The following is a 14,290-nucleotide window of genomic DNA, read 5'->3' as shown; positions in this document are numbered from 1 at the left end:
AAATGGTCCCTAAAAAAACTATTTATTTTCATACCACTTTTATCTCAGTTATAGAGATAAGTAGAATTAGCAGGCCAAAGCTAATAAATGGAAAGTTACAGTTAATTATATAAAATGCATTCTGATTTTTATCATTGGTTAAACTCTGCAGATAGTATGAGAGTGATCTGTTCTAATCAAATGTTTGTAAAAATTAATTTCTTTGATAAAAATGCTGAAGAAACAGTTCCCAGAAGCCTTTATAAAGTGGATTCAGGGCACGTTAATAGAAGCTGAAAAGATGACTAACACCGGTAAGATTAATAATTTCTGGGGTAACTGCTGAGATATGTGGGGAATCATACCCCACATTCTTTTTCCACTGCACTGACGAGTAAGAACATTTAAAACAAAGATACCCAGAACAGCATAAATATATGGCCACTGCTTTATTCTGGAGGAAGTTCATCCTGCACTCGTGGGCATGAAAGGTGCAATTCTCACACAATACTGCACAACAAGAGCAAAACTAAATTATGTAAGATATCACATCACTGAAATAAGATATGAGTGACAATGCCCAAGTTGACCAAAGGACACACTGAAGCATAAATGCTACCTCGGCATTCACAGCATCACAAGCTGCGGGGGGGTTCATGCTTGGAGCAACTTGTTCTTTATGAACTGCATCCCATGGAAAAAACCCACAACGGAGCAGTCCTTGGAGAACTGCAGGCATGGGTAGGACATATATGGGAGTAGTCTGTGCAGGACATTGGGTAAGGATACCTTAAATGCCTGCCAGCTGGGCACCCAGCTGCTTCTCAGCCCCCCTTCTCAGCAGGACTGGGAAACAAAAGATGGAACAAGCCTGTAGATCAAGATAAGGAATAGGAAATCACTTGCCACCTATCCAAAACAGACTTGGTTTGAAGAAACTGATCTAGTTGCTAATTAGACAGAGCAGGACAATGAGAAACAAGAACAAATTTAGAAACACCTCAGATGCCATTTTTTGCTGAGCAAAGTTTACTCTCAACTCCCTTTTCTCTTCTCCCAGAGGGCAATGTGAAATGTGGGTTGCATTCAGATCATAATACTTTTCTCTGTTGCCCCTCTCTTCTCATACTCCTCTGCTGCTCCTGTGTGGATGTCTCATTTCACTTTATCCCATTACTCTGGACTAATCACAAAAGGGATGGTTTTTTCTTTTTTTTTATAATCATTAAAAAAAATAATACAAGACCCAGAACCTAAAGTCAATACAGAAAATTGCCATGCTTAGGTGTATTCTTTGTCCAACTTTGTATGCTTTGTTCTGAATTTTTAAAAAAACTTGACAGTCAGTCTCAAATCATTTCATAAAACATCCGCAGGGTAAAGCAAATTTTCCTCTAAATTTAATTAAAAAGTATGACATTCAAAAGAGTAAGTAATTTTAAAAGTAAAATTAACTTGTGTTACATTATTTCAGTTTTTATTGAGTTCTAGTTTTTAATGCAGCTGACTAAACATCTGATAAATATGCAGAGTACTCTATGCAGATTTTCAGATAACTTGAAATAGCTGAAATTAAATTCTAGTATTCACCTAGAGTGATTCATGACAAATATAGCATAAAAGTACAGGTATTTTCTGGAAGGCTTTACTATATTCACAAGTCCAGATATTACAGGAGTAAGTATCAATGCTCTTGAGTACATTGCAACTTCAGTCACATCTAAAGGGATGAATGCTAAGATGCTATATTAGCATTGTAGTCATCAAAGTTAAAATGGACATTTTTGATTAGGAAAAACGTAGGCAAGATGAAAGCCTTGAATTCTTCCTTTGGAAGCAATTTCATTAAAATAATTTCAATGTCAAATATGCAGAGACTTTTAATTTCAGAAGGAAAAAACCTTTTCTTTTGCTTTTCCGGAAAATAATTCTAGTGCTCACTAACTTTGCATTTTATTAAAAATACACTCTAAGAACAGAGCTACTACTGTGATGCTCATATCTGCTAGTGAAATGCTGGGGCACTCACATATACAAGCAGCTCTGGGACTAAACACATTGAGCTAATCTCCTGATGAAATAATCTTCAGCACTGTATCCACTACCCACAACAAATCCAGGTCTCATCACATGCTCCCAAGGCTGATTACATGGATTTACATGAACTCATGGTAGGCAGTCAACATAAAATTTTGAACACTTCTCTAATGTATGGAAGACCACATTAACAAAATTTATTCTACTGAGTAACAATGTGGAAACCCCAAAACGCTCTGTGCCAACAACTATGATACCCAGGTCTGAGAAATTTGTAGTGCATTAGTGACCTAGTCAAATAAAAGAGCTGGAGAATCTCTGAAGGTGAATTCTCCTTTCTCCGGACTCTGAGGCTGTACAAACAGTTTGATTTTCAGGGTTATGGTGTGTTTCCATGCTTCCACTGAATTTCTTTTGTATGTTGACTTCCTGACCGCTCTCCTTGTGAAATGTCTGTATTTACAAGTTCCTCTGTCCTGGACTCCAACTATAATCCTCACCCTGGACAGTAGACTGTCCCATTACACTGCCTACTCTGGTTTATCCATAGTGGATTTTCATGGAAACAAAAAAGAAGAAAGACCTGCTTTCTCAGAAATGGAATAACAGGACTACATCCAGGTTTTTTTCATCTGTGCTAACAGCTCAAGGAGGTGCACATTAATGCCACTCCAATGATGGCTAGCAATATCACCACAAGGTAACTAAGTAAAATTCTCATTGTTTTACTGTGCCATGGAGATAATGCATATCATCCTCCAAGTCACAACCATCACTTGCTCTCAACAACATTCAGATGCTCTGCAAATCTTAGCACCTGCCGTCAAAGTCACCCACAACATGTGTAATAAAATACATGAAACAACGCAGCTCTCTTGAGACGTTATTACAAGAACATGTAGCACCACTTACAGAGGAAGAACCAAAGATCTTAAATGGTTGGGAAAATATTGTCCTTTCACTGTAAAACTAATTGATAATTTTGCATTGCAGGTGGAATCTTACCCTGGGTGACTGGCAGTGCCATGGCACAGAAAGTCTCACTGTACCTGCAAATGAAGTTCCTTGCCTTATCTACATTATTCTCTTCTTTCTAAGAAGAAAGATAGATACAGTAGGGGCTGGCAAACATCCTCTACACAAATATTATACAAATATAAGGAAATATTTTAGTAAGACAATGACTGAAGCAAGCAGAAACACTCTTAAGATTTCAGTCACTGCTTTAAAATGTCTGTCCCTAAGTGAATTATGTAACACAGATGTTGAAGTGAATTGCAACTCTCAGTCCATAGTGATGAGATTCACAAAATAAAGTTAGACTGTCTGCTGTCTGTCTCCTGATCATTATGGATATAATAAATAGCAGATGTTCCTCAAACCATTAAAAAACCCATATACCCCTGAAAACTTTGCCAGCACATCATACTACATTTCCTGAATCCCTCAGGATTTGTTCCCACAAAACATTTACTTCTAGATGTTCTGGTTTACTTCATCAACTGAAATTCAAAGGAACAAGGGCAGTGACCATAAAAACAACTTCAAGGTGATAAGGTTACTGAAAGCAAGCTTCAGAGTATATTATTCACCTCACCATGTACAAAGAACTCAATCCTTTCCAATTGCAAAGACTTGATGTAATCTACTCATGATGCATATGAAAATAATTTGCAAGCTTGGTTTTATTCATATTTGAAAGAAGTAGGATTTTTTTTCTATAACAAATATAACCAATCTGAAAAACAGTATATGAAGCTTTTGAGTGAGCTTTTTCCTTTATTTTAAAACTAATGTCAAGAGTATCTCAACTGAACATATTTTTTGTCTTAGGTAATTTTTTTTTTATTGTCCACCATAAGATTTTTAGATGCATATGTCAAAAAAAAAAAAAAGAGCTCTAATCAAAACATACAAACAACAGTCTTCATCAATTCTTGCATATGCAGAAGAATCACGGCAACAAAAATCTTAGCAAGTGCCTGCCAAGCAGAGCTCTTACACTCTGAAAATTTAAGTTATTTAAGAAGAAATGTAATGATCACAGGATTAACTCTAACATCATGTCACAAGCAAGACATAACTGTAAGTGTTCTAGAGTTATACTCTTGCTTATGGAAAGAATTTTAACGGATTTCTAGAAACAATCATGAAATCTGAAAGAAAGTTTTAAAACCAGTGACTTATTTCTGCCAAGCCATAATCAACTGCCTTAAGAGCTACTTAGCTCCTGTAAGTTATACTGATATTTTAAAAACTTTCTAGTTTTCTTTCACACTCAATATTATGCACCAAAAAATGGAGCAAAACAGTTTTCCAAGGCTTTAAAGAAGCCTCAGCCGTCAGTTCTGTAAAGTGAGCAGAACACTGTCCTTTTAAGGTTGAAAAGATCTGGAATACAAGTCCTGTGTAGTTGAATTTCACAAGTAAACCTGCTTGATAATGGGGTGGGAGTGGGGGAGAGGTGGAACTAATATTTATTTTAAAACAGGAATTGGGAAAAACATTAAACTGCTACTATCTAATATGCACTGGAAAGGTATCAAGAGACAGAATCTCCTCTGACATTCCCTCTGACTAGGAGTCACCCAACAGCATAAAAAAAAAAAGGGGGTTAAGCTTAAATAATTGACTAATTTACATAATTTAAACTAATTTGCATTTTAACCCAAGCACCTGAACAGTCCTGTGAGCTTTTGAAAGCTCGCCTCTATTCTCAACGTGGGTACACTCAAAATACTGCGCTAAACTGGTGTTTTATTCAAATAAAGTCATGTAGTTTCATCATGTTCCTTTTATATAATTTTCCATTATTCTCAATTGAGCTTTTAGGAGGAGTAAAGCAACCAACTTTACTCAGTTCAGAGTAGCATTTGGCGTTTCATGTCACTTTTAAAATAGGAAAAATTTCTCAATTGTCAAATAACTGCTTCAGATTTACAGGCATTAATTATTTTCAAAATTCTCTCTATTTTTTAACTAGAAGATAATTCAAATTTACAAACTTTGTTATATTAAGTACTAACAAGTACAATCAGAAAAAAACATGTAATGGAAAACCTTAAGAAGCAAAAATAAACAACTAGAAGTTACATACAGAAGCAGATTATCTGTCACTCCTTGAAAGGGCTTCCTTGTCTTGCTAAGATTCACAATTCTTATAATTCATTCTCAGTGTGAAGTTTTAGAGTAATATGCATAGAATTAAAATATATACTTATTATTACAGCAATTCTAATAAAGGATTTTCAAGAACAGTTTGACAGCAGATCAAACTTAGCAGACTGTCGTACTCAAAACATCCAAGCAGATGGATATACGTTTCTAAGTACTTTAATTAAAACCTGAAAACTGCCTGGTTTTTAATTTGAATTTTTATTCTTATTATTTTTTCTAGCTTATCCTGGAATTTTCCAGTCACCTTATTCCACATGTGAAAATAAGGCCCTACAAACAGAAAGATGAGGCAACTAAATCCTTTCAAAACCAATGAAGTTTCATCAAAGGTCTGACCTAAACAAACAAATCCAAAAAACGGTCTTAAGGACTAAAAGAAGTTATGGCAAAAGTTACTGGAACTTCCTATCAAACACAATGCAATTTTATTACTTTTAGAATACTATACTCTCACCAAAGTCTGAGCTACCTACACATCAGTACACCCTTAATGACTTTTGAAAACCTTGAAAGCGTACCTTATTACAAAAACCAAAGAGTAATCACAGGAAAGAAGTACAATTGCTAGAATACATTATTCTGGTTTATATGAAACTGTTTTAGAACCCCTTTCTGTTATAAGTATCTTTTTCCTTTTGTTTAAAACAGCAGTTATAATGAAATAGTAAGGCAGAAGTAATTAAAAATATTCTTTCCTCTGTACCCTCAGGCACTGACTTTGCTCAATTTTTTGTTTAAAAAAATGCTCACTTTTAAAATTCTCATTTTTCATCTGATCTGTGATATAACTATACATCATCTTTGTCCACATACTTGATGTTGAAATAGATTAGTTGATCAAAAGACCGGAATACAGCAGGATAGGAGGCATTCTGGTCAAAAGGAAAAGGCTAGTTTATAACCCAGTGTCATTCTTCCATTTTGATTCTGAAGTTCTTTGCAAAAAAAATCAAAACCAGCCAAAAACCATGTTGCTTTCTAAAAATACAAGAATTTCACTTATTAATTCACAAGCAGTTTATTTTTACTTATATAGTGAAATGTATGCTTCACTGTTTGACTGCATATAAATTTATCTAAATCCTGGACACCTATTGAATTGAGTCAGTTCAACAGCAATTGAACATTTCACTCTTTGTACATTGCACATTCTCCCGAAATCTGCATTAAACAAATTAGTCCTGCCATCTGGTCACAACTAAACTGTTCTCCATTGCAGAAATAGGCCAACACTCCACAAAATAGGTGTCTGGATTATTTACCCAAAACAAGCAAGAACAATCACTCAGCAAACATTATTTGCTTTAATCAATCTCGTCCAACCCCCAAGCCATGAGGAATTATTCGCAACTAACAGAACCAGTTAAATTTGCATTACACTGCTTTTGGATGCCCTAATGAAGTTACCTGTCATTAATGATCCAGTTCAGACACAGATTGAGAGAATTAAGGTTTTTGCATCTCTTTACTATTTCCATCACGGTTTCATTGTCCAGTTCTGTGATATGACGTAGATCCAAGCTTGAAAGATTTCTTAGCTATTGAGACAAATATGAGAGAAAGAAATAATCTGAAATTCATTCACATACATAACTGTTGAAAAAATTGTCAATTTTTTTGGAAGTTACACAGTATGTGCAAGTTAGTAATGAAAGATATGATTACTATATCTTTTACAAAACGCAAACATACCAGAGATATTCACAGAATTCAGCTTGAGCAAAGTTGTGATTCAGGCACCCAGTTACTACATAAAATCCAGATATTCTCACTCAAGGTGTCATACAACCTACAATAAGGGCCTAGGCCCTCCTCCTCATAAATACATGGAGCACAAGATACCAAGGTAAAATATCAACTCATTGAGCCACAGGAAAAATAAGGCATGGAAGGAAGTGAGACAGCATGTTTGTGCTTAGATTCAAATGAATGCAATTAGCAACTCCAGAGTATAAAGCTTTCAAAGTAAACAAATAATACAAACTCCCTGGAAAATACAGTATTTATACTGTAGTCTCATTTGCACTGTTATCAATAACAGATTGGATATTCTAAACAACAAAATTTGGAGTCACAAAACAATACGATTAGGAGTTATGCACTAATCAAACTGACTTATTCCTAGTGTTAATCATTCCCATGTCCTTCAAAAGCAAACCCTTTTACAATTTTTATCAGCTATAGATGCAAAAAAAAAATTTTTACAGACTTCTCCAGTATCACTTTAGTCATAATAACCTCCAAGTACTCTTTGCTTTTTAAGCTGTCTGAAATAATCTCTGTTATACTCTGGAAAAATAATTGCATTAGGCAATATTGACACTTTAATTAAATTTACTTTCCCTATAAGAGAGAAAAAATGATCCTCATCAGTGATTTAAGTCACTAAGGATTTGATTAGGTAAAGACATCCAACTGAGATCACAAAATTGGTCCACTTCAGTAGTTAATTATTAAGTCAATGAATTTAGGACAAGTGGGTAGGGGGGGAGGTGGCAGCATGGGGTGAGAAGAAAAGAAGAAAGAAGAGAAAAGGACTTCAAATGTAGGCAGCCTTCCACAGAAAGTGGAGTTTTGTTCTTTAAGCTTTTAACAGGCTCCAAAAAAAGCTGAAGACAAGCTACATGCCATTCCCAAAAATTCTGCAAAACAAGCATAATATCAAGAACCCTCACCTCTGAGGAACATCTCTAGGGTACATCTACAGAATCTAGGACAATAATATTTCAAATATTATGATACCACCACAGGTATCACTGTGGAGGTAACTTGCTGTATTGCCACTGAAATTCTGAAATAAACTTTTTTGTGTATTAGGGAGCAGAGCATATAGTGATTGATACTGTGTTGGCAAAAGAGCCACCTTTTACAAGCTCTATTTTCGTTTCATACATACTGCACCAGCATCAAATTTATCTTCTATGTGCCAAAAAAAAGCTCATAACCAATTTCTCTTTTTTTCCTGCATAAATTACAAGAAGGGGAAGCTTTCAGTAACTGTGAATTTCCCCACCTTCATAAAGTTATTCATACTAGATATTTCAGCCTTTAAACCATGCAGGCAATAATGTGGTCTATGCCTATGACATATAAACTACACCTGCTGGACAATTCAACAATAAATAAGTATAAAAAAAAATAAGTATATGTTCTATGACATTAAATGACTAAGGAGACTTAAAAGACAAGTAGAAAATCTTGCCACTTAAGAAAACCCCAATCTTTCTTTCTCAGCATCATTCTTCTTATGAGAAGATGACAGTACTGGTGATTCTTTTGCCATTATTATTCCTTACAGACTAAAATATACAAATATACACCAAAGTATCAATGCCTGGAAAGGGGCCAGTACTCCTTTAAAAATTCCTAAAAACTGTCTTCAAATTAGGTAAGAGGTAACAACCACATATTATCTACCTCAAAGATCCAGTGATGAATGCAGCAGAAAGCATTTGAGTTTCCCAGGAAAAAAAAAAATTGGCATTGCATGGCTGGAATCAAAAACTAAACTGATTTCCTAGAATTCCTTTCTACCAAATGGACAGGGTTTTCAAGGTAGATTTTTGCTCCTTACCATTACAGGAGAATGATCATTCCCTCATTGCTTCTTTCCTTCACACTAGTAATAGTCTATCTAATATTATATTCAGTATACAGCAACTCACACTTGTCTTTTTCACTGTTACATTCTTTCATTTTAAACACCTGACCTATTTGACAGGTTAATTCTTTTTTTTCTCAGTCACAATATACTCAATGAAGAAAACCTTTGTGTCTTAGAAGTTTGAAGAGACTGTTTCAGATTGATACATACTCAAGTATAATGTAGTCTCTACAACCTCAAAATTGCAATTACAGAAGTGTCAATGGCTTTCAAGACCTGTAGAACTGAATACACACTTGCTCTTGAAACAATTTTGGATCAATTTGAATACGACAGTGAAAAGAAGACCTCCCTGCCTACTTAAGAGGTATCAACATCCCATTACTGGTCACAAAATTGCAATAAATGCAATTTACTGTGTATGTAATAATTTTTCATTAAAAATATATATATATACCTTAACAACAAATTTCATACTTTATATATTACCTGAGAATTACTGAGAAGTAATTTTCAGTTAAAGTGCTACAATCACTACTATGAAAAAATTGGAAGAGAAAAACATTAACCCTCATAGCTAAATAGTATATTAAAAAGAAAAACCAAACTTCTACAAAGCAGACAATTAAAAAACAAATGCTTGCGTCCACAGTGCATTCATAAACTCTGACATTAAAATAGTGTACCTTTAAACAGTATTTATTCAAGAGCAAGACTATATTCTGTGACTTAAATACTCTATCTTACAGAATTAGGATGCATAATATTTTTCCTTTTGTGTTTTTTTTTTTAACCAAACTTATTTTGTTCATGCAGCAACACCATTTTACTGAGCAACTTCAGGGCCCTTCTTCTGCAGATATCCAAGCTTTTCTTGAAATCTTAATTTTATAGCTTTGCAAATAATCATGCATGAGGAGAATTTAAACTTTGAACTCAGCGACCTCAGTTAAAATGTTTTAATGGAAAAAGAAATATTTAATGTGACAAAACACACAACGCAAATAAGTAGGCAAAGGGCTTAAAATATGAAACAGAAAATAGCAGAATTTTTTAAAAGCAGCAACACTTTAATTTTGTGTGATAGTTATAAACACATTCTTGTTGAAATTACTTTTGGATCACAGATATTTTAAAATATGCTAAAACCTTTGAGGTTTTTAAATACTTTGGTTGGTTGCCTTAAATGAAATTTTATGCCAAATGATATATTTGAAGATTCAGAGTTTATCATACTGTTTGTGTGCCGGAATGTCATGCAATTAATAAGATTTCTATCTTGACTACTGAAACTTGGAATACTAAAATATGCGCAGTGCTTCAGGTGATAGAAAATTACTATTACCATTGGGATCATAGGTAATTTAAGGGTAGTTGTATCAACTCCTGTGAATATTTAGATGTTATTGTATAGAAATTGCTATTATAATGGGTACACAAATTTTTTCCCATTGAACGCTTCCCTATTTCCAGTATAGATATGCTGCCCTAAAAAGCATAGAAGATAACAGAACTATAGAATCATTTAGGTTGGAAAAGAACTTTAAACCTGAGTCCAATTGAAACCTATAACTGAGAAGTCCACTGCTAAACAATTAATGTAAGATTAATCCTCTTCAGCCAAATAATTTCAGAAGGTAAGTCCTTATAAGGACTTAATGAGCTTTAAACACAGATTTTTGCTAATTAAGCTTAATTTTCTTGACACTCTGTGTATACATGCCTTCAGGGAATAAACTGGTCTCTGATTTAAGTCTCCAAAAGTAAATGTATGATTGCAGGAAACGTAAAACAGCAACATGAAAAAAAAAACCTGTAAACCATATTCTTTGGCTTGTAATATCAATATAATCTATGAAATATTTTTTAAAAATCACTCACATTCATTAATTTTTACTGAAGAGTTGCCATAACTGAACTACACAATTCAGATATACTGTGATCCTAGAATAGTAATCATACATGGCCTAAAGATTTGGAAAATTATTGAATAGTTACAAAGGAGACTATTTTCCCAAAGACTGATTAATATGTTTTGCATATTAATAAGTTTTAATTTCAATTCTTAGGTACTGTGAAACATTAAGGTTCACAGTACCTAAACATTGCTTAAGTAACAAACAAGAAATCAAAAACTCTGTTGGAAGGACAAAGATTTAATTACCTCTAGGGCAGGGACTTTCACACACATATAAACGACATATATAGTATCTGGGTTACAAGACTCATTTCCAGTTTATAAATTATGAAAGTTGTTGTAGAATTCCATTTTTACTGATTCATAGTTTACACCTTCATGTTATTTACTGTCAAGCACTTCTAATAAATTTTTTGGGGGCAGTAGAGGGGAAGTAGAAGTTTCTTAGATCCAACACTTTCAACCATGCAGTCTTCTCTGCAATGTCTTTTTCACTTCATTGAAAGAAATGGCAGTTGGGTAAAACCACCTAATTCTTCAAAATAGGAGGAAGAACCTCTTAAGAGGGACACATTTAACTTCATTCAACAAAATCATCAGGTCCAGGTTGACAAGCTGCAAAAATGTTCACACAGCACCATATCAGGTAAAATTTCAAGCCAACACTCATGAAGAATGTCCCAGAATCACCGCATTCAAAACCCTCACTTAATGCCTTTTTCCTGTCACTGAAAGACTAATATTTAAAAGGGCACATTACTAAAGGCAAACAGATTGAAATAAATAATATTTCACCTTATGAAATCCAGCTTATTATATAAATTGATTAAGATACTGTTTTCCCTGTACCTAGCCAAAGAACAGCAAACATGCCCTTAGGCAGGAAGCTTAATGATTTTAAGATCAGAATGTATGCTGAAATACTACCATAAAAAGAGCAAAAGGCAGAACACCTGGTGTCAAAACAAGTCATTTACTAGAAAGAAACCATAAATTACCCCAGTTCAGAAAGGCTCTTGTAAAATCAGTCTTGTCATGTGTAGACTATCATTATGTATCTGTCACACTGATGATGTCTACACTGAATAAGCCCAAAAATTTGCTCCATAAATCTAAATTTTGATTGACTTCATACTGACCACCAACTCAGACATAGGTATCACTAAGTTAGATTGGACATGGGTAACTAGTATGAGATGAAGAAGTGAAGATCACATGATTCCAAAAACAGTTCTTAGATTAACTGTCTTCATGCATTGGTGATTAGCAGAATAAGTTAGAATTTTTTTCATGTCGAGGTTCTGTACAAGGATTCATACATAAATAGATATCTGTAACAAAAATTACCGGACAGTCTGTCAGAAATATATGGTGTAGAAGCACAGAGTATATTGTTACAAAGCTATTACTCTTGCATATATACCAGAAACCAAAGGAAGAAGCCAAGGAAGTGGCTTGGTAATAAAACTATATCTAGATGTCAAGATTTGCGGATGCCAGCTGTACAAAGTCTATTAAAAATGCAACAATTAAACTGCTGAGAAGCAATTACCACAACAGGGGAGGAAAATGCCACTGCTCTTGAGTTCAAAGATGTAACACTACAAAATCAGTACCTCACTAAAAAGAATACAAAGTTTCTTATTCCCATACAGTTAATGAACAATGATTACCCTTCTGGCTACTCTGTGCTCAACACAATCACCTAATATGCACAGGCACTTTTCATATTTGTGTTGATCTTCACACTTACAGGAAAAGCAAAGTTGAAAATAACCAGGGATAAACTCTTGAGAGACAAGGATGTGTGGATGGGAGAATGAGTGCAAACAAGAAAAAAATTATACACAGAAAGCTAATTAAATAATACAAGATAAAACAAGAAAACAGTCAGTGGAGATGTGGTGAAACCAGAAGATAAACTAAAACATTCTTGCCGCCTCCACAGAAATGACACAGATAAGCGTTGGACTAAATACTCTGATGTCATGGAGGAGGTCATTCACTTCCTTTGTAACGATGTTTGACACATTAAAACTAAAGGAAAATTAAACACATTCAGGTCATCAGAACGAACAACTGGTTTCAAATGGACTTTAACTGTGAATTGCATATAAATACACTCCTTTTTTCCCTTTCTTTCTGTGTATGTACATGAAGTGCCTCTCATCTTACCCAATAATCATTATTTACTTTATCAGTATTTTTTTCAGTTTACAATAAATTCAAGGAAAAAAGGCACCAACCTGATGACACGGTCTTGTTCAAAAAGCAAATTCTTTCTGACTGCCATTGTGTTCAGTACAAAAAGAGTGAAAATAAACCCTGAATGTTCCTTCTTTTTCTTAAGTATATAAGACTTTCTCTTTCATACCCCACAATTAGCTATTAAAAAAAGCTCTGCAATGCAGCAGCACTGTAATTTAGAATTTTTCAAGTGGCAGTGTTTTTAAAGAGAGCTAATATTACTAGGGGGAAAATACAGTAATAATAAACTACTCAATTTTTATACATCCATCAGCCCCAAAGCAATTTCACAACCGAGGCCACTGCTGTTATCTCCAGTTTGCACACATGAAGCTGGACAGAAGGCAACTAGCTCTGCACAGCCTGGAGGGACACACTCACAGGCCACAGAGAGCAAACAGCAGATTCCACATTCTCTAGTAACTTCAGACTGGAATAACTATTAAACGGTTATGAAACACCAGGTAAGTACTCAACACAAAACCAACCACAAATGGTTAGAACAAAAAATTATGTCATCAACAGCTGAATTCTGGGAAAGACAGATGCACCAGATAATGTTACTACTTGCTACAGGTCTTTCTAAAATGCCTGTCCCCATTTTTCTTACAAACCCCCTTTAAGTATTAAAAGGTTGCAGCAAGGTCTCCCTTGAGCCCTCTCCAGGTTAAGCAATCCCTGACTTTCAGTGTTATCACATCACCATCTTTGCAGTATTCACAGCCTACAAAAGTTGTACAGATACAGCTTGAGGGAAGGAAACAGAAATACCTAAATCTCAAGTCCCAACATGTACCAATTTATTTACAAAGTAATTACATACTAAAAGTCTAAGCACCCTCAGATATTTTCCAAAGGACTATGCTCACTGGAGTCGCTCCAATGTAAATCAGGATTTCTAATGATTTATTATTATTAAACACATGAAAATCAGAAACACATTAATAAAAAGTCAAGCTCTTGACTCTTCTTCAATCAAATAAATGTGATTATAAAGCCATTTTGTTGAAGGATAAGACATCTAACATTTATTAAATACTCAATAAATCTAGGTCAGAATAATGCAGCAATCAAAACATGTAGCTGAAGAGTGATCTTAGTGATCTTAGTGAAGAGTGATCTTAGTGGAAATTTCCCACCAAGCCTTGGACTACATACCCTGTCTATGTATAATTTTGTACCTCCTATATTTATGTTGTATATATAAACATAACCTGTGTTTATATAAAGGTAGTTTTCATATGATATGAATATATTTGTATAATTTCTTTCTCCAACAGATATGCACACCTTTTCCTCATCACTTCAATATATAGTGATTTTGAAAT

General features: G+C 34.4%; 1 protein-coding gene across 1 annotated transcript in view; it reads right to left on the bottom strand.

Moving 5' to 3' along the window:
• FBXL17 (F-box and leucine rich repeat protein 17) overlaps positions 1–14,290 on the bottom strand; it is a 275,155-nt gene that overhangs the window by 172,610 nt on the left and 88,255 nt on the right. The window contains exon 6 of the mRNA XM_005490423.4: positions 6,601–6,731. Within this exon, the coding sequence (XP_005490480.1) occupies positions 6,601–6,731 (131 nt within the window). The remainder of the gene's footprint in view (positions 1–6,600; positions 6,732–14,290) is intronic.

The sequence above is a fragment of the Zonotrichia albicollis genome, chromosome Z, assembly GCF_047830755.1.
Source record: "Zonotrichia albicollis isolate bZonAlb1 chromosome Z, bZonAlb1.hap1, whole genome shotgun sequence".
Classification (NCBI taxonomy): domain Eukaryota; kingdom Metazoa; phylum Chordata; class Aves; order Passeriformes; family Passerellidae; genus Zonotrichia; species Zonotrichia albicollis.
The sequence above is the reverse complement of the archived record's forward strand: the minus strand, read 5'-3'. Positions and strand labels throughout refer to the sequence as shown.